This window comes from Neovison vison, chromosome 2 (assembly GCF_020171115.1).
Source record: "Neovison vison isolate M4711 chromosome 2, ASM_NN_V1, whole genome shotgun sequence".
In the NCBI taxonomy this organism is placed as follows: Eukaryota; Metazoa; Chordata; class Mammalia; order Carnivora; family Mustelidae; genus Neogale; species Neogale vison.
In genome coordinates this window covers 77485001-77506655 of record NC_058092.1, presented here as the reverse complement: position 1 = coordinate 77506655, position 21655 = coordinate 77485001, and the positions used below count along the sequence as shown (strand labels likewise).

General features: G+C 41.6%; 1 protein-coding gene and 1 long non-coding RNA gene across 2 annotated transcripts in view; both read left to right on the top strand.

The window, feature by feature from the left end:
• The first annotated feature begins 2463 nt into the window (after positions 1–2463).
• Positions 2464–21655, top strand: part of LOC122899148 — a 69950-nt gene continuing 50758 nt past the window's right edge. Inside the window, exons 1-3 of the mRNA XM_044236777.1 lie at positions 2464–2482; positions 6159–6272; positions 6514–6844. Coding sequence (XP_044092712.1) covers positions 2464–2482; positions 6159–6272; positions 6514–6844 — 464 coding nt within the window. The remainder of the gene's footprint in view (positions 2483–6158; positions 6273–6513; positions 6845–21655) is intronic.
• Positions 17516–21655, top strand: part of LOC122900182 — a 9662-nt gene continuing 5522 nt past the window's right edge. Inside the window, exons 1-2 of the long non-coding RNA XR_006383193.1 lie at positions 17516–17581; positions 18138–18256. This is a non-coding gene — a long non-coding RNA (uncharacterized LOC122900182). The remainder of the gene's footprint in view (positions 17582–18137; positions 18257–21655) is intronic.

Genomic DNA, 21655 nt, shown 5'->3' with positions numbered 1-21655 from the left:
ATGAATTAAAAACGTCTCTCACCTTCAATCATAATTATTTGTGAAAAGAAACAATGCTCAACATTACATAAATATAGAACTTTGGAATTTCTAAAAGATTTAATTTTACCATATAAAATCACATTTATTTAGTTTTGTTCATATATTTACCAGAGATATGTGAAACTTCTTCACAGACTGGCACAAACCTGCAGACAGGCACATGGACAGGCACCACTGATTTCTTCTCAATCTGTTATAGATTGGAAAATACTTACCTTCATCCTTCTATACTGAAAAGTAGTTTTTGCCTCTCTACTCAGTGACTGTTGGGTCTGTGACATGTAAGACCTTGTGGCAGCCACTCAAAAAAAAAAAAAAAAAAAAAATGTAAGACCTAGCCCCTGCCCTTTAACTGCTGATACCTTGGCTGGGCCATAAGAACATGTCACAGAATTAGGCAAGTTCTGTTTTCACTGCATCAAGTGTTTTATATTCAATAAACTCCAAATGTCAGTGGATTTTTTTTTTTTTTTGGTCCAGCTTAATTTCTTTCAGGTCTTAATCTCATGTATCTTTACTAATGGGCAGCCAAACAGTTAGCAATGTTGATTTTGATAGCTCTAGGAAACCAGAAAAGTAGAGTTGTAAGAGGGGAAGCTAATCAAGGTCATAAAGGGACCATTACAGGAGAGTGTGAAGACTGCAGCACCCTGTGAATAGAAGCCCAGCGGCACATGGATTTGTCACTTCTGGGATCTGTTCTTCCCAGCTCCTCACAGAGGTCGGTCTCTCTCTCTCTCCCTCTTTGAGTAAATGCCTGGAAGCACCCCTGTTAATTCTGTGCTCTATGATTTAATCTAGCCCTCAGAATTGTCTTCTAAGAATGTCTGAATTTGATCAGGACCATAAGATGACTATGTTCTCACTACAAGTAAATTGTGAACTAAATGTATCGAGTTGGTAGCCAAGATCAATAACTTTCTTCCCCCTTCTTCTCCTCCTTCTCCTCCTCCTCCTCCTCCTCCTTTTTTTAAGGAAGTTCCTCAGCAGAGGCTGTTACTAGACCTTCTATCCATAACTCAGCACAGAGTCCTCTGGACTGTATAGTGGGAAAATTAGCTCTAATCCCTCACTAATTTAGCTTGAAAAGCTAAACCGCTTATTTCTGAAGAATACACTGAGCGATGTTTGAGAATTTTGAAATGATCAACTAAGGAGAAAAAGGTTTTAAAAACAAAACTAAACAGTGACTTCTTCCAACACACAACCAAGGCACGTCTGCATTATTTTTAAGCCTTTCAAATCAACTCAGGTAAGCAGAAGCAGTATAAGAGTTGTAACCTAATATCATCTATTGGGTGCCGGAGTGGCTCAGTGAGTTAAGCCTCTGCCTTCGGCTCAGATCATGATCCCGGGGTCCTGGGATGGAGCCCCGCATCTGGCTCCCTGCACTGCAGGAGACTTGCTTCTCACTCTCCCAATACCCCCGCTTGTGTTCCTGCTCTCACTCTCTGTCTCTCTGTCAAATAAAACCTTTTTAAAAAATAATTTCATCTGTTAAGATCTTTGAGAGTCAAATATTTTGGTTTAATCCCAATCTTGTTCTTTTCTGTGAGCTTGTTTTATAATAAACATTTTAAAATTTCTTTTACAAAATGCCTCTCCTCAAATATCTAAATAATCTTATCAGGTTCTAATTTGGCAATGCTAACTCCCACTTTATTTAACATGCAAAGCTAGGTATTGAAGCCCTACCTAATTGGGGTCATTTACAGAAAACGCCCAGGAAATGTGCTTCTTACATATATCTAGTGAGATTTTGAAACACTATTGTCAGGAAATACAAGCAATCCCTGAAACTTTTTCCCTTGGGTTATCAGAGTCCGAGACAATTGATGACATTACATCGGTCGTTCATTTTAGATTCGTGGAGCCTACAAAAATCAATAGTTTTCCATTATCAGGTCCAGCTGGGTCACTAGCCTGTCAATGAGCTGTTACAATTGCTGTACAGGGGTGAGCCTGACCAGTCAATTGCTGCTGACAAGAGGAAAACATGCTGACAGCCACAGGAACAAGTCAGAACACAGATTTGCACTTCAGTTCACCATCCAAAGAGACTCAGAGCAAGGCCATTTTCAAGACATGGGGCACACATACTCTGTGGGACGCTTGGGGGAGGGCCTACCCCCTCGTTTTATACCACAAATGCCAAAGGGCCTGTCCTACCTCCTCCTGCCAACCATCTCCTGTAGAGACTATCCTGTGGTCACTGTCTTTGTTAGTAAGAGGGCCTGTACCAGCCAGACTTTTCCCTAAACATCATCTTCTATCCCACGTTGTACCCAGAGTAAGAGTAGGAGGAAGGAACTCTGATTTTACTACCACCAACTCAGATGTAATCATACGTATAAAATATATAAAAATATAAAAACTTAAAAGAGGACATAAATGGGCCAAAGTCACCAAATAAAATCGGATATGACTAAACCTGTTGCAAGTAAGTATTGACTGAAGAACAGAAGGTCCTGCAGTGTTGATATATAGACTCCCTTGTTCCATCATTATTTATCATACTATCTCTACTTTGATCTCAACTTGAGATATTTTACTAAATCAAAAATCTCTGCTATGGTGTCTCATTCACAGCCCCTTATGTGAGGCAATTAACAGCAAGCAAGGGGAACAGAGTTCTCCCTGCCCTACCTTGGGGTATAGAGTGGTCAGCTTCAATAAGTACAAATAAGTACCCCCAAATTAATAAAATGGAGACTGGCTTGCCTTACCTACTGTGTCACAAGGTTGTCATGAGATTCAAAATGAAATCAACAGAGTAATCTCTGTCCAACCAAGTGACTGTATATATGTGTGTGTTCTTGTGTCTCTTGCTCTCTAGAAACTATCCGTGCAGCAAGAAGTTTAGAAGCAATGGAAAGAAGTGCTCCTTTGTCCAGAATAATTCATTTTTGGTCTAGACAGAATGCTTTCATTTTTTAGTTGGACACATGAATAATATATCACATATTCCATCATGAGTGAAAGCCAAAACTTAGAAGACAGCTCTGAAGTCTTACTGGGTTTGGTGGCTCTCCTTAGTACATAGAGAAGAGGATTGAGATGCTAGCAGAGTAGACACACACTGTCAACTTCCTGCGTGCTGAGGGATTTCTGAAGCAATGGGAATTTGTGCAGTGCTCTGGTCTCCTCATGCTGGTTTTATTTCAGACATCAAACTTTTAAGCTCAAAAGATAAATATTTTGAATTTGTTTCAATATTATGATTTTTAATGTTTCACTTTTATTAACATCTTTCAAGTATTAAATTCTAGCCTTTTTAAAAATCCCTCCAGTCTTGGGTTTGATTCTTTTGGAAGTCAACATTCACTTGTGTTCTATCATCAAACAAAACTGGTAATCAACTGTATTACTGGAAGCCAACTAGCTAGGCTTTTCTTTTTTTATTATACCACAAAAAAAAAAAAATCCGTTTCTTTAAATGAGTAAAAAAAAAAGTAGTTTTAACAAGAGCAAATTTGCTAGTAATTAGATGAACCAGTCTTATGTCTTCCAGCACTTGGAAGCATGAAATTCATCAGAACTCTCATAGCATTAATTAAAAAGAATTTATGTTTTTTTAATAAAATGCTTCATGTTTTAGCTCCTTTATTCCTCCACCAAATGTGATTATGTAGGGGCTGAAGGGAATTCAGGTTAATATGTTGACACACTTAACAATGCAGGGTCATGTTGCACAATACGCTTCACTGGTTTGGTTCAGTACACCCCCTGACAGGGCCTAATCATCCCCTGCCCTAAAGGCAGAGGGAAAGAGAGGATTTTAATTACTGCTCTGTATGCAAGTTTGCCAGCATTAAATTGAGACATAATTAGGCCTCTGAATTTTAATAATTGTCCTAGCTAATTGGGCAGACAAGTACGTTATGCATCATGGCGTGATTAGATAATTAGTATTTCCAAATGACAAAATTGGGCTCTTGATTACAAATTCTACATGAAGGGGGAAAAAGGTAGCAAGCAGATCTTTATAAGTCTATTAAGAGAGAGTTTAGCGATGTTGGTAATTTAAAGTCCATTAGGAAGCAACATTTCATTCTCAGAGCTGGGGATCTGGGACAAGGTCCTCTGGCCAACTCTGGCTCCCACTTAGGTCTCCTCCCCACGGAGCTGTGATTCTTCTGGGGTATATTCATCTCCCTTACCCCACCCCCACCCCCATCCCAAGCCTAGCAGTCCTCACCAACCTTGGGTAAGGTCTCTTTGGCTAGACACCAGATGGCAGGTGATAACTCTGAAAAAGAAATCACGGGATGTAGGAAGGATAGAACAGAAAAAGGGGTAACCTATCCAGTCAGGGTATACGTATCTATTGTGTCTTTCCTTTGCAAGCAGCTGTTCTTTCATTCTTCTCCCAGAATTCACCACTTTCATTCTGTCCTCAGCTCCTGTAAAATATTTTTGGTGGAAAATCTTAAGTCAAAATCTTAAATTTTTGAGGTATGACATTATTGGGGAGAAGAGCATGGGTGCTGGAGCCTGACCTGGGTTTGAGATCATCACTTACTAGGAGTATGTCCTTGGAGAAGTTACTTAATTTTGCCAAATCTCGGTTTTCTTATTGGCAAAATGAGGAAACTTCCCCCATAAGTTTGTTGATTGGATTAAATAAGATAATACATATAATTTAAAGCACAATGCCTGGCACAGAGTAAAGCACAATGCCTGGCTCAATAAATATTAGCTATTAAATGAAAATTAAGTCAGTGACTTTAGAAGCTACAAAGTGAAGGTGCTGGGTCTGGCTCTTTTTTATTTTGACAGACAGAGATCACAAGTAGGCAGAGAGGCAGGCAGAGAGAGAGAGAGAGGAGGAAGCCAGCTCCCCGCTGAGCAGACAGCACAATGTGGGGCTCCATCCCAGGACCCTGACATCATGACCTGAGCCGAAGGCAAAGGCTTTAACCCACTGAGCCACCCAGGTGCCCCTACTATACTTTTTACTAACTCAAATGTGGCAAGGATCCTTGGCTCCTTTGCTTTTTTTTTTTTTTTTTTTAAGATTTTTAATTTATTTGACACAGAGAGAAACCACAAGTAGGCAGACAGGCAAACAGAAAGACAGAGAAGCAGGCTCCCTGCTGAGCAGAGAGGATGCAGGGCTCAATCCCAGGACCCTGGGATCATGACCCGAGCCAAACGCAGAGGCTTAACCCACGGAGCCACCCAGGCACCCCTCCTTTGCTTTCTAAGAGAGGAACATCTTGCTCCGCTTATGCTGGGAGAACCCAGGAGCAACAGCCGCCTTTATAACTCAAATGCCCAACCAGATTTCCTTTCTGTCCATTCTTCAGAGGTTAGCATTGCAGGCAAGCCTGGCCATTCAGAAATCATGGGGATAGTTAACCTAAGAAGAATGTGGAAATACAAGGTTGAGCGATTACTCAACCTTGTGACTCACTCTTCATAGATGTCACTTTATTGCCCACAGAGGCATACTTCTGGCTGCTAAATTTTTCTCACAATAATTGAGTAGGTTGGGCTTTAGAGTTAGGATTTTCAGGCAAAAGGAAAAACTGCATACAAATCAGAATCCCTCTGAAAAATGATAGGTGGTTGGTGAATGATAATATGATGGTAGCTTGTTACAGGAAACTCAGAGGTTCTGGATGTATATCCATGTACAGTCATATACATCCATGGATGTATATCCATGTAGCTTGTTACAGGAAACTCAGAAGTTCTGGATATATATCCATGTACAGTCATTAAGGATGACTATAAGGAAAATAACGTCTCCATAGCTTGATCAGGACAGTCTATGAGACTGAACGAGGATATCATGACTTTCTCAGAGTTTGTGCCTTCTGGCAGAGAGATTCCAGTTTAGAATGAGGAGTTCTCACCATGGGTAAACTTTATATCACCATGGCATAATCTCTACAGTACATAACACCTAAATATCAGAGAGAGAAAGAAAAGGTACTTAAGATTAAATATAGAATCCATACATTCTGCTAGAAGCTTAGAAGGGAAGAGTAAGATGAGAGTGGATGAGACTAAAAACAGAGAGTAAAAACAGACGGAGAAAGAGTGAGTGATCCTTATGCCTGATCTCTAAGGAAACCACTGTTCTTGGGCTGTCTCTCTGTTGTTCACAGGAACCCTATTCCCAGGGTCACACGAGTGGCCTGGAGAGTGCGTGCAGGACTTTTGCCTCACTGCACTTCCTAGATGCCAAGAGGAAATATCACCGCGGGCAGAAGGTGGGAGAGGTAATAGCTGTCACAAGATTTTCTTCCTCGCCACACAATGCTAGAGCTTCTCTCCCCTCTTCTTGAAGAAGTGCGTTTATGACTGATCGCTCAACACCTTGTTGGTTCTGATTGCAGAAAACACACCTTATAAATATATGATAACCATCCTGTAATAGAGAGTGTGACAATTTACTTCACAGTGCGTTTCGGGCTGCTAATTGATCGTTTCAGTCCAGGGACGATTTGGAATAAATTATAGCCATCAAAAGGATATCACAGCTCATTTTGGTGGAAGGTTTTCCATGTCGCTTCGCGTACGTCTCCGGGAGAGCGCAGATCGCACCCGGGGGCGGAGAGGAGGGGTGGGAGTGGGCGGAGGAGGAGGCCGGCGGGGCGGGGCCGGCGGGATGGGGCGGGGCTGGATGGGGCGCGCGCGTGAGCGTGCGCGCGCGCGCCCGGCAGCTGCAGGTCCGAGGCCGGACGGTAGAGGCCTCCCTTCTGAGGCGGCGGCGCGGCCGCAAGCGGCTAGGATTCCGCTCTCCAACCCGCGCGTCCTTCCCGACGAGGTCCCTGTGCGGCCCGAACCCGGTGTAAGTATTCCCCACCCGCTCTCCTCCCCCCGCAGACAGCAGAGCCTGTTCTTTTGAGGTGAGAGTGTCCCCCGGGCCGAGGGCCCTGCTTGGGGTCGGGGGCGCTCACATGCGCAGGGCTTCCCTTTCTCCTCCGGCTTGTCGCTTCCCTTTAGCGGGGCTTCCCCTGGCGGGGGTAGAGGAAGACATGGTAGCGCGGGACGCTGCTCTCTGAGCACCGGGAGCGGGATTAGCGAGGCTTGGAGTCGCCGCGGCCCCGTTGGGGGCTTTGTGTGCAGTTGGGGTCCGTGGCTCGGGTACCTCTGCTTCTCACGCCGCAGTTGGGGAGGAGGGCTTGTGACAGACCCAGGCTTGGCCGGGGGGGGGGCTTGCCCACCGCAAACCCCAGGGAAGGGCAAGGAGAGCGCGGGTCCGTCCTGTTGGTGACCCGAGGCCGTGCCGGGGTGTCCCATTCTCCACGTCCGGAGGGCGGCGGGTCGCGCCCCGGAGGACGCGGCGAGAGCGGCGGCCGGAAAGTCTAGGTGACCAGAACCTCTCCGCCCCTTAGCTGGATCTGGAGCGTGTCGCTCTCCTAGACTCTCATCTTGTTTTCATTTCCCAGCAAAGTGTGTGCCGTTGTGTGGCGGTCATGAGAAAGGGAGACCCAAAGCCCCAGCCCTGGATGGGTTTCGAATTTGGGGTGGGGTGGGGCGGGGGTTCCTATTCCTGTCGCAGGCATTTGCGTTTCTGGTCTCCCCTCCCCGCCCACAAGACGCCGCTGGCAACTTTCATGCTCCTCCGAAGTTAAAACGTAAGAAGGGTCGAGGCCCTTCAGCTCACACATAACACACCCCTCTATCCCAAGTGCTCAGAGTCGGGGCTTCGCGCGGCGTTCTTAGTTGTTTAGTCATCTGTCACGCTAATACACTATGTCAATCTAGGGCGCGGATGTTTCCATGCAGGCGATTTTGACAGCAGTCATCATACCAAGCTATCATGAAGTGTGATGTCAGTGCGCGTTCTGGAGGACGGATAATATATAAGCCAGTTTTTGACACGCTCTCTTACCAGGAAACCTCTGAGACCATCAGTAAGAGGCATTTTAATTCACACACCAAAAATATTTTGTGTTTGGTTGACATCTTTCAAAATGCTGAAAGAGGTAGTAGCATTTATCATTTTTGTAGGTATTTATCAATATACTCACAGAAGTCACCCCAGGAAGGAGGACGGTCTTGTCTTATTCCTATTCTATCATATAAACCAAGGAACAAAGATGTTTTGTCCTACCAAATAGTGAGAAGGCTCTATTTAGGAAACTAAACATCATCTAAAACTGGAATGGATGGAAAAGTGAGGAAACTAGCTGTGTTTATACCTTTGTTGTGAAAGAAAATCATCTACTAGCTTAAATGAGAGACTGTATGTTTTCAGCACAAGTGCTGGGTGTGTGAATTGATCAGTTTATTTCAGGTATGGAAGTCAGGTAAACATTGCAGTCTTGGTGACTACTTGGGTATTACTCTTGGGTATTAAAGACTCTGATTATATAAGGAGTCACTTAAAATAAGTGATTACGTTCAAAAGTATTGTTAGGTTCCAGAATACAGCATGAATTCTGAAATCTGAAAGTGATCCAAATCTAACCAAATGCTTTAGGCTTGATATTATATAATGTAAACTGTATTTACATGGACCAAATCCTGTAGGAATCTCTTTTACAGTGGACTCCACATGTGTTGGTCCAAGATATGATTTTCTTTTCTTCATTAAGTCAATAAATATTTATTTATTATTTGTTATAGGTCCTCCATTTCCCTTAGCCATTGAACAGGATGCCCACAGGCAACTAATACTTAATTGTTGAAGTGTAACTAGACTATGTGAATCTTCTCTTGGCTCCATGAAATTCAAGGAGTATATGAAAGAGTTAAAAAGTATGGCCTTTCATGTATACAAAAGAAAAATAGGACTGATTACTCTCAAGTAGTAAATCAAGGAAGGAAAAATTAGAAGTTGAGAGTTTTCTCCAGCTTGTGCCCTATTCCCACATAGTGCCCTGTGCTTTGTTTTGTTTTTTCTCCTTAAGACTTTAAAAACAAAGTTTAAAGGATTTGCATCATTGAATGGACTAACAATACCCTTTTTAATTATTTTAGAATGTATAATTTTCCCTAAAAGGTCTGGCTCCTTACATGGTGTGCTGGGCTGACTGGTTTTATGTGAATGAAGTCCTTATATTTTTAGTAAAAATCAAAACCACAGGGGCAACTGGGTGGCTCATTGGGTTAAGCCTCTGCCTTGGGCTCAGGTCATGATCTCAGGGTTCTGAGATCAAGCCCCAAATCGGGCTCTCTGCTCATCAGGGAGCCTGCTTCCCTCTCTGTCTCTGCCTGCTTCTCTGTCTACTTGTGATCTCTCTGTCTGTCTGTCAAATAAATAAATAAAATCTTTTTAAAAATATCAAAACCACATACCCCTTTCCCTACAACCTAAAGAAAGAACTGCCTACAGTTAAGTCAAGCAAACAAAAAATATCTCAAGTAGTCACAAGTCACAAGCACACCTGGTTAAAATTCATTTTCATGGGACACCTGGGTGGCTAGCTTTGGCTCAGGTCATGACCCCAGGGTCCTGGGATTGAGCCCCACATCTGGCTCTCTGCTCAGTAGCCTGCTTCTCCCTCTCTTTCTGCCTGCTTCTCTGCCTACTTGTGATCTCTGTCTGTCAAATAAATAAATAAAATCTTTTAAAAAAAAGAATAATTTTATCTTTAACTCTAAAATATGTGCTGTAGGGCTGAAACTATATAACCAAGATAGGAATATAAATTGATATAGTCAAACATACCAGGACTTACGTATATATTATAGTGTGTTTTTATCTAGCTAGTCGTCTTGGAAGTCTGTCATTTATTCTAATGATGTGTTCATTGCTGCCATTAATCGAATCTATCTTGGAGCTCTTCATTAGTCACTTTTTTCAAAACTCACAGCACATCTTGTTAAAAAGCCTAGGAAGTGGTAAGTCATCTTCCTTTAAAGACCTTCAGTACCCAGGGTGCCTGGGTGGCTCAGTTGGTTAAGGGTCTGCCTTCTGCTTGGGTCATGATCCCAGGGTCCTGGGACTGAGTCCTGCATTGGGGGTCCTTGCTTAGTGGGGAGCTTGCTTCTCCCTCTCCTTCTGCATCTCCCCCTGCTTGTGCTTGGACACGTGCTCTTTCTCTCTGTCAAATAAATAGATAAAATCGGAAAAAAAAAAAAAAAAAAAAAAAAAGACCTTCAATGCCCTGAAAAGTAAGGCGGGGTGATCTAGTCAGGGTAATATAATTTGGGGTCAAACAATCAGAAAGACGATTAGATGGCTTTCTTTAGCAGCTTTTAAACTAGTTCTAAAGGCATTATGTAAACATAGTTTGAATAATGGCAGCACCATTGGAATAAAAGTAACTGCTAAGAAAAATGCTCATTTGGATCTCGGCCTTTTGGCTAAGATCAGGTGTGGAGCTATACATTCTCTTTGATTGTCAATGAATTTTTAATTTAACAGTTACTTATAGTACAGTGTATACAGCCATATTCAGAAAGTTGTGTTGAAAATTTGGTTGATCTGAATTTTATGAGAGTTCAGTTTTGCTGCTATGATTACAAAAGCTGTTAAGTTCTAGAATTTGGAAATGGCTAGGAAAAATTCAAGATGTCAGGCTAAAATCAGGATTGCCCTATTTAATTCTACAGAATTGGTGCTCCATACTCCTTGAAATATAAAAGAATCTTACTCAGTTAAGAAACCAAATTTCACTTGTATTCTATTTTGTGAGCAAGCCATTTACCATTAGCAAAAAAAGTAAGTGATCCTTAGACTATAGGTTAAATGTAACTTTTGGGTTGAAACACTTGTCATTTTTAGTAGTTGGTTGTGAACATAGACCCCAAAGTAGATGTGTCCTAGAACCACTGTATACTGCTGTAAGTTAACAATACTATCAAAATACAGAATCATGAAACTCCTTACCCAGTGCATTTAAACATGATGTTCAAGACCAGAATAGAAAGATAAGGAAAAGAGAAAGGGAATAGAAAGGGAATAGAAAGATACGGAAAAGAGAAAGAGGGAGAGGGTAAGAGCTAGGTCATGGGGCTTTTGAATTATAATTAGTTGAATTCATTTGAGGGAAGAGTTTATAAGTGCTTTCTAAAAACCACCAGCAAACAATTTAAAATCTGAGGGACTAGTTCAGATTCAACTCCAGCTGAGACTATATGGAAAACCAAGAAAAGCAGAAAGAATGTAATTAGCTGAGTAGGAATTTTTATACGAGTTCAGTTCTAATACCTCAGTATTATATAAAAGGTCCACAGGATCATTAGTGATTAGCAAGCATCCAGACCATAATGACAAGAGATCAAGGCCAGGGGACAAAGATGAAAGAGCTTTCCTGCTTAAACTGAATGTTACAAATGCTGGTGCACTTACATAGGGAAGGTCAGCCAGTGGATAAAAAAAAAAAAAAAAAAAAAAAAATAGAGCAACAGTCCCAAAGCAACAAATGTGTTCCTCTCTTTCACCCCAGAGTTAGATTGGATATGGAGATTAACCAAGCTTGAGCTGACACAAAAAGAATGTCCTTATTTCAGCCATTTATAAGGCCTGGAAATTTGAGTTCTGTCTGCTTTAATGAGCTTGGATATTGCTCAGAAATTGGGGAAGGGGACCTGCTGGGTCCTGGATACCAGGGTTACATTCCAAACTAAAAGGTCAGTCAACAAGGTGGACAGATCCAATTCCAGATATTTTCTGGGTACACTCTGGATAGTTTGTCCATTAAGTAGACAAAACAGCCCCTAATCTTATAAGTACAAGGACTATACCCTCAAAATATATCACAGTTGTGGAAAAACAGGTGACATGATGTTAACCTTTTTTTAAAATGGATAGCATAACTATCATGTCTGCTTATCTTCTATAGATTAAGAACCATCCAAATATTTCTTATGTTGAGTCTACTAAATTTTTGCCTATAGTGTTTATAGCTTCAAGACTGGAGTAGAGGGCTTTTAGTATGGCCCCAGGTAGTAGTAATAGAATTAAGTGTGGTTGGTGTGCTTTGAAGTCCATCTCTTTGAAGTCCATCTCTTTCATAGAGATGGACTCTTGGTTTTAGATTTACAAAGTTTACATGTGGATCAAAAATATAGAAAAGGTGGGAAATTGCCCATGATACTGGGAAGTATCATGTGGTAGAATCCTAGGCCAGAAGTGGGAACCAGGTTTACCGTGTACCAATTGTGTTGCTTGAAGAAAATTTTAGTTTCCTTATAAACAAAATGTGTATCCTAGTAATACCCACTGGGTGTAGTTTTGAGCCTCATCTGAGATGAAATAAATGGAAGAACTTGATTTATTAAGTACTGTGCAAGTGCAGAATTTTGTGTGCCACTACACAGGTTTTGTAGGTAAAGGTAAGGGTCATAGACCTTGAGCCGTAAAGATATTTAAACCAAAATATAAATGAAGATGGAAACCTGGCTTTGGGAATGTGGGAGAGTACAGTAGTTTTAGCATGGGTAATAGAGATGAGTGAATAATGCAATCATTATTCCTCCTTACTCAGATTCATCAGAAGTAGTATTGTGTTACCAGAGTATTCTTTTCTGCAAGAGATTTATTTATTTATTTATTTGAGAGAGACTGCACACATAGGGGGAAGAGGGGTTAGGGAGAGAGAATCTTAAGCAGACATTATACCTAGCTTGGAACCCAATGTGGGGCCTGATCTCATGACCCTAAGATGGTGACCTGAGCCAAAATCAAGAGTCTGATGCTTAACAAAGTGAACCACCAAGGTACCCTGCAAGAGATTTTTTTTTTTTTAAATATTTCATTTACTTATTTGTCAGAGAGAGAGAGAGCACTAGCAGGGGGAATGGCAGGCAGAGAGAAGCAGACTCCCCACTGAGCAGGGAGCTCAATCTCAGGACCCTGAGATCATGACCTGAGCCAAAGGTAGATGCTTAACTGACAGAGTCACCCAGGGATCCCCCTGCAAGATATTTAAAAAAAAAAAAAAATTCCTTCCTGGGGTGCCTGGGTGGCTCGGTGGGTTAAACTCTGCCTTCGGCTCAGGTCATGATCCCAGGGTCCTGGGATCGAGCCCCACACTGGGCTCTCTGCTCAACAGGGAGCCTGCTTCCCCCCCTCTCTCTCTGCCTGCCTCTCTGCCTACTTGTGATCTCTGTCTAATAAATAAATAAATGAATAATCTTAAAAAAAAATAAAAAGTTGCTTCCTAAAGGGATGCCTGGGTAACTCAGTTGATGAAGCATCTGACTCTTGGCTTTGTCTCAGGTCGTGATCTCAGGGTCATGAGATGCAGTCCTGTGTTGAGCCCCTCATGGAGCCCTGCATTGGGCTCTGTGCTCAGCAGGAGTCTGCTTGAGTTCTCTCTCTTTCCCCTCCCTCTCTCTCTGCCCCTCCCCCTACTCATATGTGTGCACACTCTCTCTAAAATAAATAAGTCTTTAAAAAAAATGCTTCCTAAGGACCTGTTGAGTATAAAGAAACCTGCCATCTTGCTTAATATATCAAGTCTGGATATTCAGCATTGGCACTGAAGGCAAGCTCTGCATGTGGGGAAAAATAGCCAGACTTCCATGCCTTGATTCTTGTGCTCTCAGAATTTCTTCTCAGAGATTTCATTAATTCCCATTGCTACTTTCATGTCTTAGGGGAGAACAGAAGCTGGCTGAAGTTCCTTATATTGGCTTAATTGGTCAGCTGTGGACATTTTTCAGCAATTGTTATTCTTTCCACAACAGCAATCCATTTTTGCTGCAGAGATAGCAAAACTTCCTCCCCAATCCCTTGCAGGCCATTTAAAAAAATTAACACTCATATCTTTTAGTTGTTCCTACTTTCCTCTTTGTATTTAAAAGTTACCAAGACTGCTGGGAAAGAACAGTTTGCCTCTCTATCTCACAGAAACACCAGTACAGATATAGGCAGCATCATTGGCTCCCACCGACATGGGGCATGGCTTCAAGAGAGGATGGGAAAATGGAAAGGGTGGTCTGGGACATTTGGGGTGGTATACACTCATCTTTTTTCCTGTTGAGTTTCAGGATCTACTCTACTAAAGAGTAAAAATGGTGCCCCTTGTCTGAAGTCATTGGTTAGAGGGATGTTTTCTGGAGGTTTGTTGAATATCTTCCACACAGTGATGCTTCATAAATTCACATTCTGTGAGGCACAGTGTATTTGAGTCAGTATAGTGTATTGGGGCATTCAATTCAGACAGTCTGCGTTTCAGTATCACATCTACTACTTACTTGGTAAGTGGCTTGGGCAAGTGTCTTAATCTCTCTGAGCCTCGGTTTCTTTATCTGCAAAATGACAGTAGATTCTACCTTTTAGGATTGTTGTACCTGGCATGTGTGCTCAGCAAATGGAGCTATCTTATTAGGCTCTGGAGAGTGAGGGAAGAGTATAAAGAAATTTCCATTTTCAAGGAGCTTACACTGTGGTTGGAGGGGACTGAGTAAAATAAAACTGACAAGACCATACAGGGCAGAGAATAGGCGTGACATGTAAGTGCTGCAGATAATGAAGAGTTCAGCAGTCCGTCAAGGACTAGGATGATGATGAAAGATTTCAAGATAGAGGTGGGAATTTCTCTCTGGGATTTACAGTCTGGATAGGGTTCAGATATATATGGTGCAGCTGAGGCATCCTAGATGGCAGGAAGAAGCAGTGATCAGAACACACACTACAGTAGGGGTGGGAGTATGCCAGAGTGGAAAGTAAGCCAGCTTTTGTGCCAGACATAAAAGCACAGAATCCTATCTCTGCTGTGAGATTTTGGTTGGACAAGTATCTTAATTTCTTTAGTCTCGGTTTTAACAACCTTAAAATGGGTATAACTATATCTCATTTAGTTGAAAAGATTAAATATGATGATGTTTGTAATGCCTACGCATGGTCCCTGGCACCAGAAGTGTTCAATAAAATGAAGGTAATCCATATGAGATTTTCAGAGATTTTCAGAGTTGGAGGGCTGTCTGTCTGAAGAGCTGTCTTGCTTTGTGCAGGCCAGTAGTGGGAAACAAACAAGAAATGTCCAGTTACAGAGAGTGGAGAAGAGGTTTAAAGGCCAATTTAAGGAGCTGGGGTTGTTGCAGGCTATGAGAGCTATCAAGGGCTTTCCAGTGAAGTAAGGCATTCTGAAAGCTATTTTGGAGGAAGGATGAAACTCATTTTGTGCATGTAAGGTGACAGGGGTATAGATTAGGGATAGTGAAAGGGTGATCAGATGTGGTCGATGTGGTCTCTCTAAAGTTTCTTTCAGGGGCGCCTGGGTGGCTCAGATGGTTAAGCATTTGCCTTTGGCTCAGGTCATGAACCCAGGAATTGAGGTCTGCATCATCAGGCTTCCTGCTTGGCAGGGGGACTGCTTCTCCCTCTGCTTGTGCTCTTTCTCTCTTTCTCTCAAATAAATAAAAAAAATAAACTTTTTTTTAAAAAAAAGTTTTTTTCATAGAAGGAGCTAAGGACTAAACAGTGTGGAGGTAGAGAGCATTTGTTTTGTGTGTAGACTCCTAATATTTAATGTCAGTTGCCATAATAAAATTAGTATAGACCCATAACTTTGGAAAATAGAACTCAGTCAATATTCAGGGACTGTAAAAGCTGGGAAGTAACTTTAATGTTAAATAACTCCTAAAACTTGCTTCAGCTCAAATAAAAGCCCTTTAAAAGATCTCCTTTCCCCTTTCTGTTAATGAAGATGAGTGTGTGCCTTTCACTGGTTTCCAGGAAAGTGTAAGTACATATCATTGGTAGCCATATGAAGTTTGAGGGTAGGATTGCAGTGGCATTGGGTTAAATGGGGAGGATGGTGCTAGCAAAATGTTAATTTTGATGACTTTATTTGGTGACGTTGTGATTTGCATGAGAAAATTCTGTCCTTTCCCTGGGATTTAGAAGTGATTTAATTAAAGACACAAACCTAGGAAATAGTTTTGGATACTAAGGGTTTTATTTATATTGTCTCTCATTTTCTCCTCACTTCTTTTTTTCTGCCCATAATAGTTTTATAGTAGGAGAATGCATGGTAGACAATTGTATTTCTAAACATAGTCACACTGATTATATGGACACCAGTTTTTTATAACGTGAGGAAATCGCAAGCACCTATTACTGTTCAATGGCCTTAAACATGTTAAGCAGGAAAGGATAACTGACCTACCATTGATTTCATGAATTCTGCTGTTCTCTCATTCAGGGCAAGGGCAACATGGTGCTAATAGCTCTGGGGTGTCTGGGGTGTCATAGTAGTTAACTATAGCCAAGGATTTCTTCCCTTGGAAGGAGGATGCACAGGCCAAGAGAATTGTGCACAGTGGTTGACAAACACAGGAAGGGGATGAATGACAAAGGAAAACACAGGCCCTGTGAGGTTAGACGCAAAACAAGCAGGCTTAGTCCTGTTGCTTCTGAGCATGGGCAAGGAGTGTATTTCATTTCTCACCTCTTGAGTTTATTTAAATTATCTCTTGGTGTGGAGGTGGAAAGAAAGCATGATGTTATGAGGCTCATTAGTATTAAGATGCAAACATGCAGATTATATCCAGCTCCTGACACTCCTTTTCATTTCAGCTTAGAAACTGAAGACTACAAAAGAAACCTGTTTAAGGGAAGGAAGGAGAGAAAGCAAAAGACATTTCCCTACTTTTTAATGAGAGGTGTTTTGGGAATATATATTATTTTTGGATTTTTTGTATCCTTAGCCCCCTAACAGATCATTCAAAGTAGCTCCTGGCTGAAAACTGCCAGGGGTTTTGAATTATGGGCAGATGACATTGGACAGAAGTATTCAGGGTGCTGCTGTCATTAATTTTGCTGAAAGAGCCTCATCAGAGACCCAAGTCTCCTCTCCTTGGTGGGTGGCACTGAGATCTAGAGAGGGCCTCCATGCAGATTTCAGCCTTGCCCCCTCCTCCAACCCTGTCTGTCTTCTACTCCTGCAGTGGGACTTCTCTCTCTCTTCCCCCTTTTTTTCAATTAAATGAATTAATTACCAGGCATTTAACTTTTTGCCAGACTCTTTCATTATGCCCAGAGTTTTTGCTGAGCGGCAAAGGGAAGTAATAACATTCGCAGTGAGGGGCAAATCCTGTTAATGAACAAATTAAAGTTCAAACAGTGATTCAAGTTCACAACCTCTCCATGGCTCTTCTCTTTAATAAGAGTTATACATGTTACTTTCCTGCTCTTTTCTCCCTTTTATTACTTTTTAAGCTTTTCATCAACACTGCCGGGGCATATTTGAAGCTCCCAGCCTTTCAGCCCTGACAAGGACTGGAGCAGTTATAATCCCATCTTAATTTGGCAACTTTTGTAAAACACATAAAGGGCCCAGGGCCACCTTTGGTCACCAGGACCGGGTGACCATATAGCTTCCACTTCCTGCCAGGGCTCTGTGGGTTGCTCCTCTCCCTGTGCATTCCTCTCCCTACACACTGGTCCTCTCCCTGTGCATTCCTCCAGCAGTTAGGAATTTATCATTCACCTTCCCATCCCTTTGCACCACTTTGCTGAGCCAGTGAGTGGCAACTGTCTGAATCCTTGCCTCTCCGTATTCCTTCTCCTGTCACACTCTCCACCTGTCTGGTTGCAGCACTAGGGAGAAGAGGACTACGTGAGAAGAGGGAGGAGTCTCTGGACTAAAAGCTGGGAACATTTATGGGAAAGGCGTTTGAGGTAGGAAGGATGCCTGACCACCATTATTACCAAATGCTGCTAGCTTCACTTAGGAGACCATGCCTACGAAGGCATAGAAAGGCCCAAGCGGCATTGGCCCAAACCAGAGCAAGGCAGGGGCCTGGTGTGAAGGAGACCAGGAAGTGTCGGGTGCCCGCCTACTTCTTTTTCTCCTTTTTTTCCCCCTCCCCATACTGTGGATTGCGTGGGGGTCTTTTCCACCTCTGTGCCTGGCTTCTCACCACCATCCCCTGAGCGTGGTGACTTGATATAATCACCATGACAACTGCAATCTACGAGCATACACATAATAGAGATGAAATAGACAAAAGATTAGCATGCCATGAAAAGTACAATAAGTTTCTTATTTAGCATTTAGATAACTGTCTTTCCTTCGGAGCAAGCTTCAAAGTTGAAGCCAGTTTAGACCAAGAGGATTAATTCTTCCTCCCGCATGCTTCATTGAATCTCTCATTACCAAACTTTGTCTGTATTGATGTAAGATTTGATTGAAGATTAGAGCATTTAGCAAATCTTGCTTTTCTGCATGTATCAGGTCCTTTCAAGCACGGATCGCGGTGCCCAGTGGTCAATACCCTTACTTTTATCCAGTGTCTGCTTCATTTAAACTTAATCAACTCCATCAGCGAACTGGAACAGGGAAACATCCCTGCGGTAAGAATGTTGTGCTTTTGTGGGATAATTCTTTGCTCTTTCCCGATCTGTTGCCGTTAAACCTAAAATTGCACTATGATGAACTTTTTTTTTTTTAATCAATATGATAATGACAATTGGGCCTGAACACTCTTATAGGACTTAGACTAGAGCTGAATCTGGCTTCCATCACCAAAACAACTTCTAGTCCTATGATAGTCCACCTCCTTTTGTGTGGCTTTAATACCTTTCCTTCCCTGACATTGAATATTGCTCAAGCTGGAAAATGATGCATCTTTGTAGAGAAGGCTCATATGTCACAGCCAGAAAGTGAAGCAGACCGATTGGTTGTGTGAATTATCTGACTTGCTGCAGTGAATTATTTGCACTGTTTCCCTACCTAGTCAACAAGTTCCTGAGGTATAGTAGAGATCAATCAAAACTGACAGCCTGCATGTGAAGGCTTTACTGTGTAAATCTGGCGCACTCATCCTGGCCATGCCGGCCCTGGCATCTGTATATCATTTTTATACTGCTACCAGTAGAGCAATTTCAAAAGTATTTGCAAGGAAAATGCGTGTCCCCATCTGTTCCTAGAAGCATAAATGTGCCACCTTCAGAGGGTTTTCACTGGTAATCATATCTTTAATGATCAACAGACTAGTGATATATATTTTTCCATAAAATGGGGTTTTCTTCACTTTATTGTGATTGGCTAGAATAAATAGCTTTTCCATATGTTAGGGAGATAAAATATAAGATTAGCAGAGGTCGTTTGTTGGATAGTAAACAAAAGAAACAATTCATTCCAAATAATCTTTGAAAAGAAGCAATGACAAAATTAAGTTGCAATAACAGAGCATCTGAGACCCCACATCAGAAAACAGACCTAGTTCCTCCTTGGAAAAGGAGCCGTTTAAGAGCAGAAACTTAGTCTTCTAGAGGACTCTGGTGGCTTATTTTCACAAGACAGGGGAGGGAAGGAGCAGGGTAAGGAGAGGCTGAATAATATTTATTTGTTCTACTTCTAAGGTTGTATTTTCTATCCCTTTATTTTTTTTTTAAACTTATTTCTCAAATTCCCTTCCCTTTATTTTACCTACTATTTTCCCTTCTTCACTGCAGCACCCTTGGTAAGTTGGTAGGGGGTGTGTAAAGCAAATAGGAAATGGCAACCCTGCTGAATTTCTCTTCAGGCCTACAAGGAGATGGGGGTTGTTATGTGCTTAAAAAATCAAAAGGCTGGTTTCTTCCATAGGAGATTTCTCTTCTCCCATAGTAAAGGTTGACTTTGGAGAGCCAGACACATACCTGCCTTTAAGTGAAATTCCATAGCCATTCAGAAGGTACCTGAAGGTAGCCAAGACCCATCAGAGAATCCCCAGGAAGTATTCTCCCGCCTGTATAGGTTACAGTCCAAAAAAACAACCAGGCCCTGATCTGCCTCCCCCCACACACCCATGCAAGTATTCTGCACTCTCAGCACCCAGGAAATCCTCCCTTTTCAAATGCAGACACTCTTAGTTTTGTAGAGACTGTTAGCTCTTGGGGAAATTTGGAAACTTCTTCCCCAGGATCTCTGAGTAGAGGTTTCTACTGCCGGCCCAGAAATCTCCAATTCTATTTTGTTTCCAGGGTCGGGAAAGAATCTCCTGTTCCACAAAGGACTGATATTGTATGATGTCTGAATCTATCTAAACAATGTCTTCAGCCTTCAGCCTCTCCAGAAAACAGCTATAAAGCGGTTTAGAGCTGTTTTCTATAACTCAAGAATTGAGAATATGAAGTTGGGGAGGCAGTTTATCTCTAAACATTGAAAATAAGACCACTTAGTTAAGCTGATTCAATATTATTATTAATAATATTATTATCCCCCCCCACCCTGGGACAGTGGGACAATGTTACCCACTCCACCCCCATAGTCCATAGAATTTGTTTTGCTCTTTCTAAATGCCTACTGCTCTCACTGCAGCAGGAATATATGGGTATTAGTTTGAAAATTGGAAAGTGGTCTTCATGCTGGTCCCAAGCAGAAAGTCTACTAACATCTTAGATCTAAATTATGTTAACTTTGTGGCCCTAATGAAGCTTGGGAACACTGACAAAACAGTAGAAAAATAGCTCACCCAAGTGTCTGGCCAGAAGAAGATCAGAAAGCCATCAACAAAAGATTTTCTTTTAAAATTTACCCTTAATCTTAGAAACATAAGCTTATAGGCTTAGGTTGCACATACGCAGGCATAGACTGTATAGGATTTACAGGTAGATCACATTTTGCCTGATCTGAAACCCCATTCGCTTTAATACTGTAATTAAGACTAAAAGAAAGGGAAGTCACACTTGTGGTTGCCACACACCGTATTGTGCAGGTATTACACGCAGATCTGTAGTCTTCAGTGAATTTGCTCACTGCAAAGAAATTCTGCCATGTGTTGTGTATGAAACAATTTACACTTAATTCAAAAAATTGAATTTCCTGATTTCTGTGTATTTAGTTTGAGACCCATTTTGAATTGACTTTCTATGTTGTTTTCATAAAATGAAGTAAAAACAAAAAAAAAGAACCAACTGATTTTATGTGGGAGAAATAAATGTGTGATGTTTGCTCCTTGCCCTGTCCAAGAAGATGAGGCTGTTATTTCTACAGGTGGGACGTTTCCCAGTCTTTCCTCCTGTGCCCAGGGGTCCTGTCTAAGCCACAGACCTCTATCAGGAATGTTGCTGTCCACACCAGAGTAGAAGATGCTGCAGATCTTACCTTTGGGTTTCATGTCGGCTGGGGTTCTGAGCCATAGAACTGCAAAGCATCCAAGTTTTTCCTAAACCCCAGAATGGAGCCATTTGCAACACATAATCCTTTGCTGCTTCAGAACCACAAACCCTCTACACATGCATATCTATAGCAGAGATGGAAGTCTTGGCAACTATTGGACAAGTATTGCAGATTTTAAAAACAAATATACTGTGTTCAGGATGAAAATTACCTGCAGCAACAATGCTGTCTCTTTCCCTGTACAGCTTTACTGCTGCCAAGCAACCTCATCAGTTCAGGCTTATTTCACTGAAAATGTACTTAATTCCAGAAAAACTACTAGATACCTATATGTAACTATTATTTGTTAGCCAATTTTATGCCAACAACCCTCCCACCTTAGAAGAAAATATTGAACCTAAAATCTAATTCAGATATTTGAAAACATATAATAAAGTGTGAATTTGTATATAATCTTTTATGACTTTAATATGCATAGTATATGGTTTTTAGATAGCCCTTAACAAGTCAGGGTGGGCAGGCAGTGGGGTGTTTTGAAAAGAAATTCAGATTTTTAAAATAAGCATAAGGAAATACTTGTTTTGATTAAGGAAAATAAACTGATCATTAAGACAAAGAGAACTGTTACAATTTATTGTCAGTTAACA